This window comes from Haliotis rufescens, unplaced genomic scaffold (assembly GCF_023055435.1).
Source record: "Haliotis rufescens isolate VD_foot unplaced genomic scaffold, xgHalRufe1.0.p SCAF_2, whole genome shotgun sequence".
NCBI classification, from domain to species: Eukaryota; Metazoa; Mollusca; class Gastropoda; order Lepetellida; family Haliotidae; genus Haliotis; species Haliotis rufescens.
Genome location: NW_025963890.1, coordinates 4,180,130 through 4,202,658, shown reverse-complemented (window position 1 = coordinate 4,202,658; position 22,529 = coordinate 4,180,130). Strand labels below are relative to the sequence as shown.

At 38.8% G+C, this 22,529-nt stretch overlaps 1 protein-coding gene across 2 annotated transcripts; it reads left to right on the top strand.

Annotated features, from left to right (window-relative positions):
- The first annotated feature begins 1,599 nt into the window (after nt 1-1,599).
- Nucleotides 1,600-18,456, top strand: LOC124127057 (orexin receptor type 2-like). 2 transcript variants are annotated; one of them, XM_046490512.2, is made up of 2 exons: nt 1,600-1,807; nt 15,015-18,456. In XM_046490512.2, the coding sequence occupies exon 2, from the start codon at nt 15,031-15,033 to the stop codon at nt 16,387-16,389; it is 1,359 nt and encodes a 452-aa protein (XP_046346468.2). In that variant the 5' UTR covers nt 1,600-1,807; nt 15,015-15,030; the 3' UTR covers nt 16,390-18,456. The 2 variants fall into 2 exon arrangements, with proteins under 2 accessions (XP_046346468.2, XP_046346467.2); XM_046490511.2 differs by lacking the exon at nt 1,600-1,807 and adding an exon at nt 11,321-11,433.
- The last annotated feature ends 4,073 nt before the right edge of the window (nt 18,457-22,529 follow it).

Below are 22,529 nucleotides of genomic sequence, written 5' to 3'. Positions count from 1 at the left end.
ACAATGCATGGTTGACTGAACAACTCAACTGACTGTTTCCTCAGGATGATAATGGGATGATCCAGTTCATGAAAAACGAAAACCGGCTTGAAGAGTAAGGTTATTTATTTCGATGTTATGGACCTTTTCTAGGAAGGATTCTATTAGGATTTGGGGGCAGGGTGGCCCAGTCGTTAAAGGCGCCGCGATTCGCTGTGCAGAGTTGCGTCCCTTGGGCACGCCAGAAACCTATGATTGTGGGTTCGAATCCCGGTTCGCCCCAATTATGTTTCTAGGTTTGTCAGCACCATACCCGTGCTCATGGGTTTCACCGAAGTGGTAAACGTTTGAGACCTGCATCACTTCGGGCTTTCCTCCCCCATTAAGCTGACACGCCGCGATATAACTGGAATAATTTTAAAAGCGGCGTTAAACCACACTCACTCACTCACTATTAGGATTTCACCATGTTGCATGGTGAATAAACATTGATATATAAATTGTACATGAAGCAATAAGGCGAAGTCGGTGGCCAGCACCTTGGAGGTACAGTAGTGAAAGAACAGCCTTGATGACACCTAATTGGTTGGCTACTCCGAGCACGGGTGTGGCGTGGAGAGCTAGTTTCTTTTCATAGTATAAGCTGACTTTTGAAATTTGAATGTTAATTTTATAGAAACAAACCCGAATTAGAGAATAAATTTAAAGAGTTCCGAAAAACTAACGTAACATTTTGATGCCACTCTAACGATACACTCTCGTCATATACGATGCATGTAAACTTGGCAACTGCTAGGTGAAACGACGTGTAAAAAAGGAAATACCAAGACTCCCAACTGCAACACGAGTTAATTACAGTAAAAGTGGCTTGAGATATCTTGTACATGTCGTCGGACTCTAGTAATTTACAATCATTTATTTTCATACAATATTACATATCCTTCTTGTGGCGTCTAGTATTAATACACATGTGTACAACATGACGATGGTTACTCGTTTAGCGGTGCACCGGCCCTACGTTTATTACAAAATAAAACACTGTGTTTGTGTCATACCGTGGTGCATAGTTCTTGTTTTAGATGTGAAAACAAACACCTTGTGCTGTATATGTGTCTGAAAGATGAAAATGACAATAAACGTGTTTCGGGAGAACATAACTATAAGTCGTGTTTTAGGTACTGTAAACCGGTGTTAATGAGTGGCTAAAAGTTTCTCAGAAATATCTATTCTATTCGGTTAGCATTATATAATCGGTTTGTTTGTATAATCAGTCGCAATCCTGTTGTTTAAAATATTTTCAAATAGCGAAATATAGTTTCAAGACTTTTCTACTGGCCCTCCTCCAAATTCCCCATTGGTATTCGATCATGGACATATTACGAGCGTTCGAAATGGGATTCGGGTGGCCACTTTTAATATTGCCGGTGACGTGCGGAGCCTTGGTTTAATGTTCACGTCACCGCCCAGTGTTTGTACCATGTAGTGTTCAGGACAAGATACGCGGAACACATCATAGTGTTCATCACGATGGTCTCTTGACCTCACTTCCGTTTCTAGTTGAACTTCCGATGTTGCGCGTGAGCACTTGTCGACTTGCCGCTGCGTAGTATGGCGCGTGGTTATACCAGGCCTATTGTCAGTGAGTTTAAGAGGGACTGTTTGAAGTCATATTAACCACTGTCGACAAATGTTTTTTACTGTTGTTTGAGGAGATACCAACTAAGCCTCTGGACCACTTGAGGCCGCAACTAGCTCGACGTCACGTTAACGTTGTGACGAGATCAACGTCTTCAAAGCACGAGCCTTGTAACCCATCGAGTGTCCGCAGGTATTTTATGCTTTAACTTATACCTTCTTATATCATGTCATCATGTGATCATCATCATCAAATAAAGTTTATTTGATTACATTTTAAAACTGAAGTCTCGAACAAAAAAACACTTTGTGATGAGATCAACGTCTCATTCAAATCTCACACACATACGAAACACAGTTAACACAGACACACATACACAATACAAGTAGCACGCTAAATATAATGAAGATACACACACAATACAAGTAACACGCTAAATATAATGAAGATACACACACAATACAAGTAGCACGCTAAATATAATGAAGATACACACACAATACAAGTAGCACGCTAAATATAATGAAGATACACACACAATACAAGTAGCACGCTAAATATAATGAACATACACACACAATACAAGTAACACATGCACACAATATAATGAACATATACACAATACAATTAACACATGCACACAGTATAATGAACACAATACAAGTAACACAATGTCATGCACACAATATAATGAACAGATACATACCAACAAGTAACACATGCACACAATATAATGAACAGATACACACAATACAAGTAACACATGCACACAATATAATGAACAGATACACACAATACAAGTAACACATGCACACAATATAATGAATAGATACACACAATACAAGTAACACATGCACACAATATAATGAACAGATACACACAATACAAGTAACACACGCACACAATATAATGAACAGATACACACAATACAAGTAACACACGCACACAATATAATTAACGGATACACACAATACAAGTAACACACGCACACAATATAATGAACAGATACACACAATACAAGTAGCACGCTAAATATAATGAAGATACACACACAATACAAGTAGCACGCTAAATATAATGAACATACACACACAATACAAGTAACACATGCACACAATATAATGAACATATACACAATACAATTAACACATGCACACAGTATAATGAACACAATACAAGTAACACAATGTCATGCACACAATATAATGAACAGATACATACCAACAAGTAACACATGCACACAATATAATGAACAGATACACACAATACAAGTAACACATGCACACAATATAATGAACAGATACACACAATACAAGTAACACATGCACACAATATAATGAACAGATACACACAATACAAGTAACACATGCACACACTATAATGAACAGATACACACAATACAAGTAACACACGCACACAATATAATGAACAGATACACACAATACAAGTAACACACGCACACAATATAATTAACGGATACACACAATACAAGTAACACACGCACACAATATAATGAACAGATACACACAATACAAGTAACACACGCACACAATATAATGAACAGATACACACAATACAAGTAACACACGCACACAATATAATGAACAGATACACACAATACAAGTAACACACGCACACAATATAATTAACGGATACACACAATACAAGTGACACACGCACACAATATAATGAACAGATACACACAATACAAGTAACACATGCACACACTATAATGAACATATACACACAATACAAGTAACACACGCACACACTATAATGAACATATACACACAATACAAGTAACACACGCACACAATATAATGAACAGATACACACAATACAAGTAACACACGCACACAATATAATGAACAGATACACACAATACAAGTAACACACGCACACAATATAATTAACGGATACACACAATACAAGTGACACACGCACACAATATAATGAACAGATACACACAATACAAGTAACACATGCACACACTATAATGAACAGATACACACAATACAAGTAACACATGCACACACTATAATGAACATATACACACAATACAAGTAACACACGCACACACTATAATGAACAGATACACACAATACAAGTAACACATGCACACAATATAATGAACAGATACACACAATACAAGTAACACATGCACACAATATAATGAACAGATACACACAATACAAGTAACACACGCACACAATATAATGAACAGATACACACAATACAAGTAACACATGCACACAATATAATGAACATATACACACAATACAAGTAACACACGCAATGTAAGTCACGCGCGCACACACACACACACACACACACACACACACACACATGCATAGGCAATACAAGTAACTCGCGTGCAATAAATAGCAAAAATATATATCTGAGATCGCAAATACATGTAGTGATTTGACCGCATAATCTGGACTGATTTCAATAACAGTGTCTCCTACATGTAATTTACGTAATGGGGTCACTGACACATCTTGCTGAAGCGGACAATAGCAAAGCACTTGAAACAGGAGAAGAGGAACATTCGTCATTCTCCCGCCAAGTATATGTAGACAGAGCGATATGAATTAACTCACCATAGAAAACGTTATGATGTTTGATGACGTCACCGATGATGGAAGCAGGGATTGGTTGACCAACAAATTCACAGAATCGTGACATTTTAGGTTTCTGTTTATGGCATTATTTAGGGTTTTTCTTATTAAATTTAATCTTAATTTGTAATGTTGGTACTTACCATTGCTCGACTATTGCTGAAAGCGGCGGAAAACCATACTCACTTACTCACTTACGGGCAAAGAAACATTAGAAAGAATAAACCAGTTGATAAAATGTGACTCATACTCCCATTTCTTGGTGACCCCATACGTACGTTTGACCGGATACGCCAAGAATTATTATCGCTTCTTGGAAAAGTATTTCATCTATGTTACGTGTTGTCCGTTTAATGTATAAGAAGGAAATCCTGAAGTGATGCAGGTCAAACACGTTTCCCACTCTGGGGAACCCCGGAGCGGTGGGGTAGTCTAGTGGTAAATGCGTTCGCTCGTCACGCCAAAGACGTTGGTACAATGTGTGCAGCCCTTTTCTGGTGTCCCCCGACGAGATATTGCTGGAATGTTGCTAAACACGGTATAAAACCATACTCATTCACTGGGGAAACCCACGAGCACGGATATGGCGCATAGAAACATATTCATATATACGTAGATTATGCAGAGAACGTTACACGTATGTGCTGTATAATACTTTCCCCCATGCGATATGTCTCGACAACAGCTGGACAACTTACAAATATTCAAGTAAGCTGCTACAACAAAAGACATTAAATCACGAGTACATAACCTGCTTAACACTAAAATACACTGTTGCAAGATCGAGGTTTTATATGAAAAGATATTTAAGTTCATAGTTTTGATTTAAAAATATCTTGTTTTGCAGCTGGAAAATCCCAGCACCTTCCAACCCACCCCTACACCCACTACCACACCCACACCCACACCCACACCCACACCCACACCCACTCACCCCAATCCAGATTATCAAAAGGTCGGTCCCAAAGTCGTTGTCTAGTTTGTTGCGATGCCATCTACTCCAGTCATGTGATAAGACCTATAATAGTCCTAACATCAATGTTACCCTAGATTAATATTAGTTCATAGCCAATTTTGAATATACTCACATACATAACGGCTCTGTGTATTATTTCCCACCATTATGCTGGTACAGTTCGTAGAGCTTGGCTATATTTAAGAAATAAAAGACGAGTTGGAGTTGCTTATCATACAGTAAAACACTGCGGGGAGACAAAACCACGAGAGGCGCATCCCTGAGTGGTTTATTCTCCCTGCTGTGCTTTAATGTACGATAAACGGACGAGTCGTTTTATTTCTTATATGAAATACCAACATTATGTTCAGCCTCTTTAAGGTTTATTCTCCCTGCTGTGCTTTAATGTACGATAAACGGACGAGTCGTTTATTTCTTATGTAAAATACCAACATTATGTTCAGCCTCTTTAAGGTTTATTCTCCCTGCTGTGCTGTAATGTACGATTAACGGACGAGTCGTTTATTTCTTATGTGAAATACCAACATAATGTACAGCCTCTTTAAGGATGTTGAGACAATGTACAAGGTGTAAAAATATATACCCTTGTCTAAATATTGATGATTCCCTCAATTGAACCTCAGCAATGTCGGACAAATCCATTTTATGCCCAGGCTGGTATTTCCTGCATATTGTCACAATTCTCACGTTCGATTACTTGTACCTTTTCTCCCAATATCGATCATGAAATATAAGATAAATCACAAAAACACAATGAAGAATGAAGCAGGGTTTATTTCACGATAAAACATTGTGCTTTCATGACGTCATTTCTGGAGATTCGAACATGCACTCGCAACTTGATGACGTTATATATTGGACGACGGTTTTTTTTTTAGGGATGTGTCTAGTAAGTTGTTCCCCGTAGATGTACCTGAACTACGCATAGAAACGAAGTGACCGAAAAGTAGGAGATATATCACAATCGGTATTAGGAGAAATGGTACAGATAATCGACGTGAGAATTGTGAGAATATGCGAGAAATACCAAACTTACCCACCTGTTCGTAAAATTGTTTTGTCCGACATTTCCGAGGTCGGATTCTAGTGAGGGAGTCATCACTATTAAAACATGTGTAAATATTTTAAAAGCATGTTCATTTTATCAACATCCTTAAGAGGCTGTAAATAATGTTGACATCTCATATAATAAATAAACGACTCGTGGTCATTGTTGATCGCCCCTCCTGGTTTATTCTCCCTCCGGTGTTGTATTGTACGCTAAACAACAACCACTCGTCGTTTATTTTTTAAGTAAACCACACGTCGTTCTTCTTTGATCCTTGCGATTTATCTCGTAGCTAACTTGTATTACTTTTTAAACCTGTAAAGAGAAGCTTTGTAAAAGAAATTTATAATTTGGCTAAATATTGCAATTTGACGTGGCCTAACCAGGAACATTGTCGAGTGAATACCAGACATAAGGGGCGTTTCCTTTGCGTGTTCCATGTAGTGTTTGTATGAACTGCGTCGTGAGTTAAATATTAAATCACACCCAGCGCCCACCATTTTTCGCACATGCGTGTTTGGTTACAGGAAGCACCTTGTCACATGCGTATCTGTAGAGAGCGCGGAGACGTCTTACGATTAGTCATATGTGAAGCTTGTAAACATGTGTCAGTGTACGACGTAATGTATTCACGCCCATAAACTGTTCAGATTCCCGAGCCTCAGATCATACCGTATTTCCTTAAATTAGTGAGTGAGTGAGTATGGTTTTACGCCGCTTTTAGCAATATTCCAGCAATATCACGGCGGGGGACACAAGAAATGGGCTTCACACATTGTACCCATGTCGGGAATGGAACCCGGGTATTCGGCGTGACGATCGAACGCTTTAACCACTAGGCTACCCGATCGCCCCTTTTCCTGAAATTAAACTTGGACTGAGTAGTATGAATGCAATCGTTACACTGAGTGAGTGAGTATGGTTTGACGCCGCTTTTAGCAATATTCCAGCAATATCACGGCGGGGGACACCAGAAATAGGCTTCACACATTGTACCCATGTCGGGAATGGAACCCGGGTATTCGGCCTGACGAGCGAACGCTTTAACCACTAGGCTCCCGGACAACCCCTTACACTGAGTGAGTGAGTAGGGTTTTACGCTGTTATTGCAATATACCCCGAAATATCAAGGCAGGTTGCAACAGAAATGGGTTTCTGTCATTATCAGGTGAAATGGGGTTTAACGTCGCCTTCAAGATTATTGCACTTAAATAGCGACGTGCATGCATGTGTGTGCGTGTGTGCGTGCGTGCGTGCGTGCGTGTGTGCGTGCGTGCGTGCGTGTGTGGCCGCTTGTACTAGTCCGGAATTGTGCCGGTTTTATCGAATATAAAGACGATCCGTTGTGAGGTATGAATTATGAAAGGGTATTTCACTTCCTTTTTGCAATCTCACATTACAATTAATAACAAGGAAATAATATTATTGTTATTGACGACCAACACCGTTTAAGATTCATACATGCAAGTTGTGAATAGGAGAGAAATTCCAATCACATCGGGTAATGGGTCTTCAACATAAAGTGTAGACGAGGAAGAAATATCCTGTGGAGCTTTTTGAGGTTTTATTTACATGTTAAACCATGTAAGAGAGTTAGGTTTTACGACTCTGTGACCAAAATTATTGGTACATGTATATCATGGGCTGTCGGCTTAAGGAAAGTGAAAAGAAAGTCCCTAGTTTCCCTTTAGAAACAGTGAGATAAACTGTTCATCTCCCCGGTAAGTCTGTCACAAGGAAAACATGATATGCATCCAAACTATGTACATGACCCACTTATCAGGGGTATAGGATGTATAAAGCAGACACATGTCTGTCAAGTAGACCCTACACCTGTCTAGACAGCTGTGTCACGTGTGTTTCTGCTTCATGTACACCGTTTTGCGGAATACTGCGCCGACGTTTTATAACAGGAAGAACAACATTACAAGTTCAGTTTATTCTAAAATAGAGCAACCACCTGGGGTACATGAGAAATAATTATAATATAAATTCATAATTATCTAATAATATTAATATCAAGATGACAGGGATATTGTGCAAATTCATATAGAGATTAAAAGTTACAATGAAATCATATTTCCCAGGTTATAATAATAATAATAATAATAATAATAATAGAGTTTATTTACTCCAAGTTTCAGGCCATAGGCCCATAGAACATACATGATATCAATAAAGTGTATGCATAAATACATGAAAGGAATATAATACATAAATAATATATCAGTGAATTGTGAGTGACTCGCGTAATCAGTGACTCGCGTAAGCATAGGTTATGTATACTACTTAAAAGAAGTTAAGAACACACGATTTGTTACCTATGACTACAGTTAATATGAAAAAAAATCTGATGACAAGATTAACTATAGTCATACAAAAATCCAGTGGTCTTTAACGTCTTTTGTGGAGATAGATTAACTATTTTCATAAAAAAAAAATCTATGTTCTTTCATTCTTTCAAAGGATTAACTATAATCTTAAAAAAAACATCAGGTGCTCTTTAACACCTATTGAGAAGATTAACAAAAGTAATATAAAAAATCCAGTGGTCTTTTAATCCTTTTGAGAAGATAGATTAACTCAAAAATCCGGTGTTTTTAATTTCTTGCGAGAAGATTGACTATAGTCATAAGAAACATGCGGTGTTCTTTAAAGGGGAAGTGTACACGCAAAAATCACTTTCTTTCTTTTTCTAAACAAAACGCAATTTTAGAATTAGTTAGTATCTGTGTTTGAAAATATAAACTGATTTTTTTCACAGTGAAAGTAGGAAGCTCAAAATAGTGTGAAAATGCTATGCCGTTATGAGGCCTTCGTTTTTCGAGCTAAACAGGCCAGAGTTATCCCCCTTAGATTATGACGTAATTGGTGCCAATTCAACTGGGTCCCTGTCTATTCTCAACGCAAAAGATATCAAGTACCAGTTTGCGGTAAAACAACATGGCCTACGACACACTCCGGCGCAGTGGTGACTCAGCAGAACACTAGACTGGCTGGCATCTGAGACGCTAGAATCACACATCTGTACCTACACCACTTGAAGCGGCTCTAACAAAGCATGATGACGTCATAATGTTTATCAATTGGCACCAATGACGTCATATTGCAAGGGGCATAAGCCATGGTGTTTTTGTTCTGGAAATAGAACACTTGGTAAATGTGAAAAATATAAATCGTTTTAATGCAAAAAATATGTTAATTAATTGTGATATTTTTATATTTTTGTCTATGACACTACTAGGTTAACACTTTTAATGTGCAAAAAGTACACGAAAAATAGGTTCATTTCCTCGTGAACTTGCCCTTCAACGTCTTTTGAGGACATTAACTGCACTCATATGAAAACGATCCGGTGTTCTTGAAGTTCTTTTGAGAAGATAAAGTAACTTACGTCATATAAAATCCGGGTTTTTTTAATTTCTTGACTATAGGCATAAGAAACATGTGGTGTTCTTTAACGTCTTTTGAGAAAATAAACTGCACTCATATAAAACAAAATCGGTGTTCTTTCAGTTCTTTTGAGAAGATAGATTAACTATAGTAATATGAAAACAATCCGGTGTTGAAAAGATAAAGTAGCTATATTCATATAAAAAATCCGATGTTTTTAATTTCATGCGAGAAGATTGACTATAGGAAGAATTATTCATAAGAAACATGCGATGTTCTTTAACGTCTTTTGCGAAAATTAACTGCACTCAAATAAAAAAATTCGGTGTTCTTTAAGTTCTTTTGAGAAGATAAATTAACTTTAGTCATAAAAAAATTCGGTGTTCTTCAAGTTCTTTTGAGAAGATAGATTAACTATAGTAATATGAAAACAATCCGGTGTTCTTTAACTTTTTTTAGGAGATTAACTAATAAGTATAGTCATATTAAAACATCCGGTGCTGTTTAACTCTTTAAGAAGATTAACCGCAGTCATATGAGAAAACAAATATTACATCCAATACGATGGGATGGATTTGTAGATTAACAGACCTCTTTTGATTGACGTATCAGATCTCGTGTCGTGGGTCACCCATCACTGTTTTCAGAATATGTACGACGTCGTATACGATGATGCGTAAAACACATTACGTCAGAGATCGGAGTATGCTGAACTGAATGTTGCCGAAATACTATCTCACTAGCACCAAGGGGACACGGCATGCCGGAAACCAATGCTCGTGGTCATGCGTTCGAATCTAAGCTTTGCCCCCCTGATTATGATTCTTGGTGTATCATACCCATGCTTTCCTTCCACGTGAAGCTTTATATATAATGTATCAATGAAATACTGTTGAAAGCGGCGTTAAACCCAACTCACTTACTCACAACTATTAGTAAATGTGGCTGTCCGCGTTACCGTATACTGTTGGAAGAGTAGAGGTTTGTCTATGTTTCTATATAGTCTGAAGGACGGTGGATAGTGAAAGAGCTAAAGCGTTGGATCGTAGTCCGAGTTTGATTCCCTATATGGGTACATGTATCAAGTCTATTTCTGGTGCTTCCTCGTCATGATGTGGCTAGAATATTAATTATGAGTGCAGCGTAAAACCTTAATCGCTAGCTCCCACTCACTCACTCACTCACTCACTCACTCATCCCACTCACCCACCCACCCACCCACCCACCCACCCACTCACTCACTCACTCACTCACAGGTTGGTGTGTGGTTTTGTGAATAAATAACTTTCGTAACAAGCATTTCTTTTTAATTTATCAAATATTACACGTTGTGGTTAGGGAGCGGTCTATGATTTATCATGTGATTAAAGATGTGTCAATTAGTCATTGTATATGTGCAATCTGGTAATTAGGCGTCGCTGCAATGTTACTTCCCCCAACAAGCGTTTCAAAGAATTACTACAGACCTCTCCTCTCGCTTAGACATTGAGCCTTTCAACGTCAATGGGAGTCTGCAGCGACTTAATCAATCTAGATTCCGGATGTAAATACATACACACAGTATAATAGTAATAGTATTCGCTGCTTTCATTGGCTGATAACGAGGAAGTAAGGGTTGTGGCCTTCATCCGGAGGTCGAGGTCGTAAGCGAAAACTTTGGCTGTTAAAAACAAGTGGCCACTGGCAGTACAAGCCAGTCTCTCTACGTCACCCAACAGAGTAACGGGAGTCTGAAACAGCTGTTCATAGTCGTATTGTTTGTCATATATTGATACATAAGGTAAGTGTTTATTTTAGCGTTCTTTAAATATTTTTCTACTATTAGTTATAAATATATTTTAAATAATACAACTCTGATAATTACATGAGTATCATTAAAAATAATTTCAGTATTAATATATTCGTAGAATGCTTGTTTCAACATTTTCTAAATTTTTATGTAGATGTTGGGAGGTAGTATCGGTGAAGATATGGATTTCTACTTCTCTAATCTCTCAAAGGGACGTTCCGATAGAGGTGTTTGATAAAGGTACCAGTGTACTAGCACATGAAGCGAAAACGTCGCTTGATAGAATAAAATAATCGAAATCCCGAAGCCAGCTCTGTCTTTGTTAGTTTCTTGCAATGTATAAACTGTGCACGTGATTGCAGGCTTCACAGAAAATATGACAGAAATGTTGTTTGTTTCGTCGATCCCAGTGTTAGAGCAATTATTTACCTGTGACACGCGACTCTCAGGTAACAGACACATACCTGCACGAGACCCACCCCGGGGCAAATAGGCTGTAAAATAGGGGCATATTTCAACCGTGACGGACACCTGTGACTAACACATCTAATAAATAACATGAAATACCAATCACATCTACATCCTGCATTATGTAACAGGTTATGGCTAATGGCTTATATATGAGTTGTATTTGGAATGATGATTTATTGAGTGCATATATGAATACCTTGATCTTTTAATTCATATGTCCTGCCAATTTGAAACGAAAAAGAATACATGTTAAAATATTTTTTTCACCTTGTAATTATGATCAGCAAATTACCTAACTTTGTCACTAATAATGAAAATACATTTTTTTTCGCACTTTTCTTGATTACATGGAATTCATTTCTAGGAAACAACAGGGGATAATACACAAGCTGTCATTAAGGAAACATTTTCTTTATTTCCTCAACTTTCGAACATAAACTGTCGTGGGAGTATACACACCAAAATTGGATTTGACCCAAAAATTACAAACACTCGTCAAAACACTGAAAACTTAAGGTCCACATTACCATCGCATAACCATTTCTTATTTCTTTTATTCTATGGGTACAATGTGTAAAGCCCATTTCTAGTGTCCCCCGCCGTGATATTGCTGGAATATTGCTAAAACCGGCGTAAAACTATACTCACTCACTCACTTCATTCTAGCCACCAACGAAGGTAGGCGACACTGTATAATTTCTTTTGGTAGGCAGTTTTTATAGATATTTTTATATAAATATCTGCCAGAGTATGACGGTTTATGACATAGATATTTTACATTATTTAATATCCACATTATACACATCGTACTAAATGAACTTATCGATCATTAAAAAAGGAAAACGCTAATATTAAACAATATACCGTGGAACAAAAGAAAGTATACCGATTTTTTTATGTAATTGAAAATTGGAACTTTTGTTAAATTACATTATATCTATTTAACCATCTCTCATTCCTGCAACTGGTAGTAAAAAGTAATCTATAATGGATGGATAAGCTTTATATAGCGACATGTATGCACCAGACAGGGTAACACCAATTACCCATCTTTGGACGTGTTTTGGCATGATGATATAAAAGATGTGTTTTGATGTATCAGCAATACTTGTAATACAGAGCCGTTAGATTGTATTACGGACTTGGTATATATGCCCCTAATGTCGCAATAAATAGGGATGTGGGATGTATACCACCTATTATCAGACAATGGAAAAATGTAACAAGGCAATGGTGTCGCCTTAAGAATATGCGAAGAAGGTTAAACAAACATATGTATGACTGGGCTAATAGGTGCGCTGTAAATAGTTGTAAAACTTGGAATGGTAGGTCAAGAAAGAAGTTTAATACTATGGATTTTGGACACCTGTTAACGGGTATTATAGATACGTCTTTTGCGTGTTCACAGGTAGAAAAATGAAGTATGAATGAGTGTGTTACTTGTTGGAGTGATACGTTAAGAAAGTAAGAGGGACGAAATGAGCTGACTAAATTGATAGTGTACCGACGTTACAAGCAAGTATATAGGACAGTATATGCTTTAAATAAGAACCTATAGCTCGGCACTAGCCGAGTTTAGGTGTGGCGTGACTCCGGTCACCGGTCGGTATGAAGGTATACCTGTCCACAATAGCCAGTGTTTTATCTGTAATGACAGCGTAGAAGATGAGGTTCGTATTTGTTTCTCTACGTCTTTTTGACGATATAAGATCAATTCATTTTAATGAATGCATTGTTAAGTCCCAGAATATTTTAGACAAACCTGATATCGAAAAAAACTTTGTTTTACATTTAGTGATGCCAGTGCGTGTTTTTTGCTTGCCAAATTCTGCCTGTTAATACTTAAATATTGAAGAAATCATCTATTATGTTGACAACGTTTTATCATCTTTACATCATATCAGTACGGATTTTAGGATAATTTGTTTCTCACAATTCTATTGAAGGTTTCTGTACATTGTATCCAGGTGTATTGTACAAAGTAACTTTATGTACGTACTGAAGTGGGACAATAAAAAAATCATCAAGATAAATGATAGGGAAAAAAGTAATTCCGTCATTACCAAGTTGTGTTTAACTAACAATTCAATTAGTTAGACCACGGTCAAAGACAAAGGAGTCATGGTTTATAAATGGATAATTCAAATTGAAATACATAACAAGTAATGCTGAATTTTGCTAATATTTTCTCCACAGCACAGTACCATGTTTTATTCAAGATCACGCACTGGGCATAAATAATTCCTTATGCACAATTGTGATATTCAGCCCTAATGTACGGGCGGACTATTCAGGTAAAACGGCTGATTGTTCACCATCATAAACTTTCAAAGGCAACATATACTTGGTTCAATCAGGATGTGGGGCACTAGTTATTGTTAGATTAGCAGGAAGAAAGAAACCTCTATTCAGACATAAATTTCAGTCGCGATGTTTTGAAACCGTTCATAGGAAACACAGTTTCTATCGTTTTCTACAGTTTAAGAATATAGTCACATATTGCGTTATATTTTCCTGGTCGCTCTGCCCCCATTGTGTGCACGAGGGGTGTGGCGTAGTGAGGAAATTGTTGCCGTGTTGATATCAGGGCCCTGCTACACAAAGCGATTATCACAAATCTACGTTAAATTAGACCGGAAGGTCGGGGGTTCCATCCCCGGTCGCATCATACCAAAAGACGTGAAGAGATGGTATTTGTTGTTACCCTGCCTGGCGCCGGTATAAAGGGGCTAAAACAAGGACTGGTCAGCTCGGAGTCGGTATACTGTGTCTGAGTGGGGTATTCATGTTAAACTGTGGCATGGTATCTCAGTGTCTCAGGACACACACACACACACACACACACACACACACACACACACACACACACAAACACATCGCTATGTAAGTCCAACAACAACGCGACCATTAACCCCATGTCGGCTCACCTACGTTGATTTAGTTACAACAGTTACAAAAGTTTGCTTTGTGAAGCTGGTCCCAGAGTTATGTACTTTGCGAGCCTGTGTAAGACTGAGAAAAACCGAGGAAAGAATTCCATACACATTTCTCACAATGTAGTTTAGCAATATTTCTAATCCAAGAAATAATTTTATTTACAGAAAACCAAACGCCATCATGGGTGACCCAGCCACTATGTTTCCTGGCACAACGTCATCATCAGTGACGTCATTCAACATAACAATGACGTCACCGAACACGTCCGTCTCCAACATCACCGAAGAGGAGCGTCTTGAGTATCTTCGTCACCTTGACGCCGAGAAGTGGCCGTATATCTACCCCGTCATCGTCTACCTCCTCATCCTCATGGTCATCGGCATCATCGGCAACAGCCTCGTTTTCGTTGTGTATCTGAAGAATTTCAAGCCCAGCACCACCCGGCTGTTCATCTTGACCCTAGCGGTGTTTGACCTCCTCACGTGCAGTTTGTCCATCCCGGGGGTCATCGTGGAGCTGAGGTTTCATTACACCTTCTTCTTTCCAGCCTTGTGTAAAATATTCCGATTTAGTCGAATGTACTTTGTGCTTGTTTCCATGTTCACACTGATCATAATTGCCGTGGACAGGTATAGGAAAGTGTGTCGCCCATTGCAGCGTCAATACACGATCAGATCTGCCGGTCTGTCCATACTGGTTACGAACATCGTAGCCGTTGTTCTGACTGTACTTGGGGCCGTGGTCGGTGGGAACCGAACAGTTCCGACTGATAGGAAGGACGTGTTCGGTGCTAATTGTTCCTATGACGACAAATACCTTGGGACCCCTATTACGAAGTTTTACAGCGGGATTCTGTTTTTACTGTTTATCGTCTGCGTGGTTCTGCTAATTGTTCTATATTCATTGATTGGTCGGCAAGTCTTTAGACACAGAACATTCCGATTTAAGCCCAAGAAGGCTGAAGGTTCGTCATCGGGAACTCAGACCCAAACGGGATCTACAGAAATGCAAAATGTCCCATCATCATCGTCAAACAAACATAAGGTTGTTGAAAAGGAGGTGTCGTCTGGGTACATGTCTGAAGCAGACGAGAAAGATCCAGCCAGCGCGGCACGCGGCAATAGCATGGCTGAGGTTTCATCCGAGAAAATGTCGGGGACCGACGATATTTCCCTACTCCAAATTAAGAAACAGAAAGCTCCAACCAAACCCAAACCCAAATCAGATTCCCCGAAAGAAAAATCAAACGGTGGCAAGAAGCAATCAACCGGCAAAACGACCTTCACCTTGTTCATCATTACCGTCGTATTTATTGTGAGTTTTCTCCCTTTCCTTGTCCTGGTGGCTTTGTGGGGCTCAAACTGGAAGTTCGTGAACAGTCTCCATGGTTACATGTTCACAGTGTTCAAGATGCTCTTCCACTCCTACCACATTAACAACGTCATCAACTGCTACGTGTACGGCTTCTGCAACCCAAGATTCAGAAATGAGCTGAAACGACTCCTCTGTTCGAGAAAGGGTTCTATGACTCTGAATTAACTTTCATGCGGAATCCTTGCTAAAACTTAAGAAGTCGAGTATCGCAAATGTTGAATTCCACAGTAACCTTCCAAAGAAACTGTCCTTCAGTGAACACTGATATAGTTGAATTTATGGTCAGAACTGATCAACTGTTCCCACATAACCTGTGCTTGTCGTAAGATTGGGATAAGGCGGTGAAGCGCTTTGATTTGGTTGATTGTGTGTCATGAGGTTCCGATGGCCTGACTTGTTGATAATGCTTTCAGTTACTGGTTTGCCTGGACCAGACTCGATCGTGTACAGCCCGCCGTGATTCAGCTGACATACTGCTGACTGCGGCGTTAAACAACATATCTCACACACAGTTCATCCTGCATCATAGGGCTGTGTAAAATGTTTTGCATATCATTACTTCATCATAGGTCATGCATTGAACTCCATCAGTCCGGAAGTAGCGCCCACCGAGTGACAACTGTGGAACCTCTGTATATACAAAGTGAGCGAGTGAGTATGTTTTTACGCAGCTTTTTGCAATATTCCAGCAATATCACGGCGTGGGACGCCAGAAATGGGCTTCACACTTTGTACCCATGTGGGGAATCGAACCCGGGTCTTCGGCGTAAAGAGCGAACGCTTTAGCTACAAGGCTACCGCACCGCCCATATATACAAAGAGATAGTACTAACTGTTTGATTGGTATTCTAGAAGTTGATGAGTAAGTAAGAAAACTTTATGAATAACATTTTCTGGTTTATTGCATATAGCGACGTTTCGATGTAGATTCTTACATCGTTACAATTATTTTCTTTACCCGGAACTTTGTCAAATCCGGCGATTTCACTGGGAACGATACCGTCCGGATTAACGGGGTTTTACCGTGCTATTTACTCTCATCATCGCAAACACCCCTTGTCATCATTGTAATTTTACAAAACTTTATAAGTATAGGTCCTTGATTTGTCTCTTCTATGCTGTTTGCTCATTTATATTGTGATCTAAACTGAGATTAACCAGAGAAAGTATACAGTTGAAAATTGGGTTTGACCAATTAATTACAAACGTTATCAAAACGTTACTAGGCTGTAAATAGTCGCCGAGACATTGCCAACTAAAGGTACAAAACACAACTATGACACCTATATCAAATACATCACCATCGAATAACCATTTCTTGCTTGTTTCATTTATGCTAACCACCAACAAACATGCATGTAGTTAATAAATTCAAAACCCACCATGCTTGACGTTTTTTAAATTCCAATCTGTCCATCAAATCTGTCAAATCTGGCCCTATCAGACTAGATATTAACCTATTACCCCGATGAATGCCGACGATGCAATGTCACACGGTTTGCGCAGCTGGGAACAAGGCTAACAACGCATGTTATGACGGAAATCTCACTCATTTGTCATGGGAATCTTGTGCAATGTACTTCACCTAAATTTTGAGTTGCAGATTTCCGTGACATTTGATTTATATGACTTGTGTCAATCATATTTGAATTACTTTCCATCATCGCGATAATGCGTCTCCAATAGGGCTTGTGATTAATCACGCTTGACCTCTAACAAGTATAGTCATCATTACACTTCACGTCCATCATGTCCAGACCGCCTCCGTGGTCTAGTGGTAGAGCGTCCGCCCGGGGAGTGGAAGGTCCGGGGTTTGATCCCCGGCCGCGTCATACAAAAAGACGTTAAAGTATGTTACTTGTTGTAACCCTGTCTGGCGCTCGGCATTAAGGGGCTAAAACAAGGACTGGTCGGCTCGGAGTCAGTATACTGTGTCTGGGTGGGGTATTCATGTTAAACTGCGGCATGGTATCTCAGTGAGCTAGCATTATAAATCGGCATCAGTCCGGACTAGTACAAGCAGCCACACACACACATACACTCACGTGCATGCACGTCGCTCTATAAGTGCAATAGTCTTGGACGCGACATTACACCCAATTTCACCTCACCCCACCTTCATGTCCAGTCCATGTTTAAAGTTTCCGTGTGCTTGAACTATTTTTTAGCAAATTTGTGACTTTATATTATTTAATTTGTTAAATCTTCTGTTGAATAAACGCTTCACATTCATATATTGAAATGTTGTTTTTGTGTAGCATCCCTTGAAATAAAGGGACAAGGATGGTGCCGCAATCCGTTGTGGAGGTTTGCGCACATTAGGCGTGCCAGAATCCTGTGACCATCGGTTCGAATCCCAGTTTCGACCTGATTATGTTTCTAGATTCATCAGCACCACATCCGTTCTCATGTGTTCCTGAAAGTTTGTTTTGTTTGCTGTTTAAAGCCGCACTCGGCAATATTCCAGTTATATCCCGGCGGTCTGTAAATAATCGAGTCTGGACCAGACAATCCAGTGATTAACATCATGAGCATCGATCCGCGCAATTAGGACGCGATGACATGTAGTAGACTCATTATTCATAAAGCTGACGTGAAATAACTGAAATTTTGTTCAAAGTGTTAAACCAAACTCACTCACTCACTCACTCACTCATCCACGGAATCAAATATAAAGTTGGGGGAATGGTGCATTCATAATACTTATGGTCAGACAATCTAAAGTGTTGTAATTATCTCTTTACCGTGACAGGATCCACAGGGGGCCGGTTCGATTCCAAATTCGCCCCGATTATGATCCTTGATCACCCGCACCTGTGGATTTCATCAAACTGTTCGACTAATCTCTTCGGGCTTTCCTCCCACAATAAGCTGAGACGCCGTCATATGAGCTAAATATCAAAAGCGACATTAAATCCCACTAATTCTCTACTTTTTTAAGTTTACGTGAGCGAGCCACTTCTAGCAATATTCCAGCAAATGCACAGCGAAGGACAACGGAAATGGGCTTTACACATTGAACCCATCTGTGGAATCGAACCCGCTTTTTTAGTTTAAGATGGTGTCGTTTGCATATTACTAGTGTTTTACAAAAGGCAAACTACTCGTAATATGCAAACGGCACGATCATAAACTTACAATAATCATGGGCCTAACGGCATCCGATCTTATTACAGACACATGCATCATTCATTCTACGTGTCGGGGGTGATTTTTTATCGTTCCCTCATTAACACAGTTTTATCACCCCTAATCAAAGGGAATTAACTCCAGAATGTGAGTTGTGTCCGACAGAGTTACCTACCTTTGACCGCACTCGGCAATGTTCCAGTTACATGACGGCAGCGGTTGGTTCCCACTTTGCCAGTCGACTGATGTCATTGGTTACGATACAATGATCTGTTGGCTATAGTCTGTTTTGACTGAGTACGACTCACTACTGTCGGAGTGTGATGGTCTATCAGCCAGTCGGCAGCAATAAGAGTGTAACATGTATTTTTCCCGGTTCATTAAGGTATGAATCGATAAACCGCGTTACTTAAGTTTGCACATCGGTTTTTCGATTCATACCTCAATGAACCGGGGAAAATACACAGTCAATCCTTGAAGTAAATTCGACAACGAAAACATGTTTTATCTACAATACCCAAACCCCCAAACCCCCTAACGAGAATGAGTGTTGTATTTTAATATTGTATTGTGTTGTATTATTAATTATTACTCACGTTAAATATATATTTAAGTGTAAATACATAACAACTTTCGTTCGTTGACAGACCAAACTGAAACCGATTGCAAAATCTGGTTGCACCTGAATATTGATATATGCCCAAATATGGGCATTGGTGACATCTCTATGCATATGCATTAACAACCTGCTTTTGCTGATGTGTTTGCAAACATAACAGCACCGATGCTCAAGATCCTTTTGGAAGAATTTCTTAAACTTATGGTAATTCAGGCGCATTGTTGTTAGTACGCAGGACACCTATAAGAAAATGTCGGGTTTCATTCTAACTAACATTTTTCCAACTGTGTCTTCCCGTTCTCAGGAAATTATGTTTGAATCTGGCGGTAACTGACCGTGTCATCTGAAACAGCCGCCTTCTCCCGGACATATTTGTTCCGGTTCGTTGCAGTTGCAGTTCTTCTCGCCTATTGCCTTGATTGACAGGCCTATGAACATTGTTTTGATCCTACTCTCCGTTCATTGGCTTCTGACTTTGTAAGTGTGTCAAATTGTGTACATAAATTAACGCCACAGTATGTATTCCTACACCTGGAATGTTTATTAAGCTCGTATTTTTTATCTGTTTTGATATATACAACTAAATATATATTTAAAGGGGCACTGATCTAACGCAATTCCCCGGACTGGTTGTTGCCTTTGTTATTGTTTTTTCCCCGTGAGTACCCGGATGATACGCAACGCAACTGAGCGTGACCAGAGACTGGGCTACCGTCTGCAAGGACAGTTAAATAAACTTGGAGGCTGGAGGCAATATTTGTTTTACGCATTTTTGCATAAACACTGATTGGTTAACTGTGATCTATAAAGATTTTGACAGAGGGCGCATGTTAATTAATTTCTTCAGCCTAAACAAACAGACAAAAAGAACGGCGGAGCTCATCGGATGTCGTCATTTGGAAATACCCCAGATGGTTATAGTTTAATACTAAAAAAAGTATCCATGCAGTGAAAGCATTTTCGGATTTCGGATTGCGTCGATAATACGATTAATACTCCCTTGTTGTCATCCACGTTTTCTCGTATAACCCTACACTTGTGTATTTGTCGTCATTCACTTGATGCTCAGTTAATGAATTTATTACAGGTACAATTAGTGGTAGCACCACTTAGATTACCTGACAAAGGTTCCCATTTGGCATTTATTGTGTCTGGGGTAATTATTCAATCTAAATCCAGGTTTGAAGTGAGGTGAAATGTGTGTTATGTAATATGCACGTGGCAGTCCAGCAAGAGATGAATGATCAGTTGATTTACTTTTTTTTGTAAATCAACGGATCGTTCCTAGTCATCAAAGGATTAACAGAAAATACGTTGATTGATTAATCACTGTTATCTTGCACAGTGGATATGTCAAAAGTGAGTGTTTACATGTCTAGGTTTACTAAAACAAAGGGAATACACTCATATCATGGCGTGATATACTTTGTTCAAAGGGTTAACTGATAATACGTTGATTGATTGATCATTGTTATCTATCACTCAATGGACTTTTTAGGAACCGTGGACGTTATGAAAATAGTTGTCACGTGGGCTTTCTCAGCCGACCCTTGAGACTTGACACCTATGTGAAACACCTGAAACAATCCAAGTGATCAGTTGAGAAACGAACACGGGTTATAATATCCCGAAATGATATATATCTTTTGAAATATTTGATTGTTACAGAGACACGTGACATCGAATAAGTTTCTTTGTACAGCTGCAGACGAGTGGGATATTGTTCCTTTGTGTGGATATTCAAGGATACATTCCTCGAACAAGGAAGCTGCCTAAATTTATACACATAAATTTGGTAGGTTGTAATTATGGTATTTGCATTTTGTTTTCCTTCATTAGAACCGATAATTCGTTCTTGTTTCTCTACGTGTTGGTTGGGAAATTCTTCAATGCGCGATAGACGTTGTTTTCACAGGTCTTTTCCTTTGTAAGCGTGTATATATTACCGTCAATTTGTAAAATGTGATTCGCTCAGGCAATTTATAAAATGTGTAAATATTTCAGTCATTTTGACTAAAAAATCTGTCCAGATTGATTAAGACTACCAAAAGGGCCTACAAACATCACAACAGATTATTATGTAGGATTAGAAGCCAAACAACATAGAAATGTACTTTTCAACGTAACATTTTCAGTCTCTTGGTGATGACATTAAACATCAAAATGTTTGGAATTCGTTATCATAATAGAGATGGAAATATTTTTCAGTCAATTTGTAAAATAACTGAATATTTAGACGTTTAATAAATATGTTAAGCATTTTGACAGTAAAATAATATACACACTATAAAAAAGCAATGCTGAGGTGAAATATTTACTTTGTGTTGCAAGTCAAAATATTGTAAACGAAAATCGCAAAATTACCAAACAAGTGACTTATCAAAACTTCGTCACCATTACCGATGCTACCCACAAAGATACCTACATTTCCTTATTATCTCGAAAACTGTATTTCATTTTGTTGATCAATGTGACCATACGCTCTTATTACTACCGGTATCCATAAAAGTGACTAATGCGCTTACGAATGGCGCAGCAGAGGTCGCGAACTAGTCTA

Excerpts from the sequence above, each read along its gene's own strand:
- LOC124127057 (XM_046490512.2), top strand. The coding sequence starts at position 15,031 with ATGGGTGACCCAGCCACTATGTTTCCTGGCACAACGTCATCATCAGTG.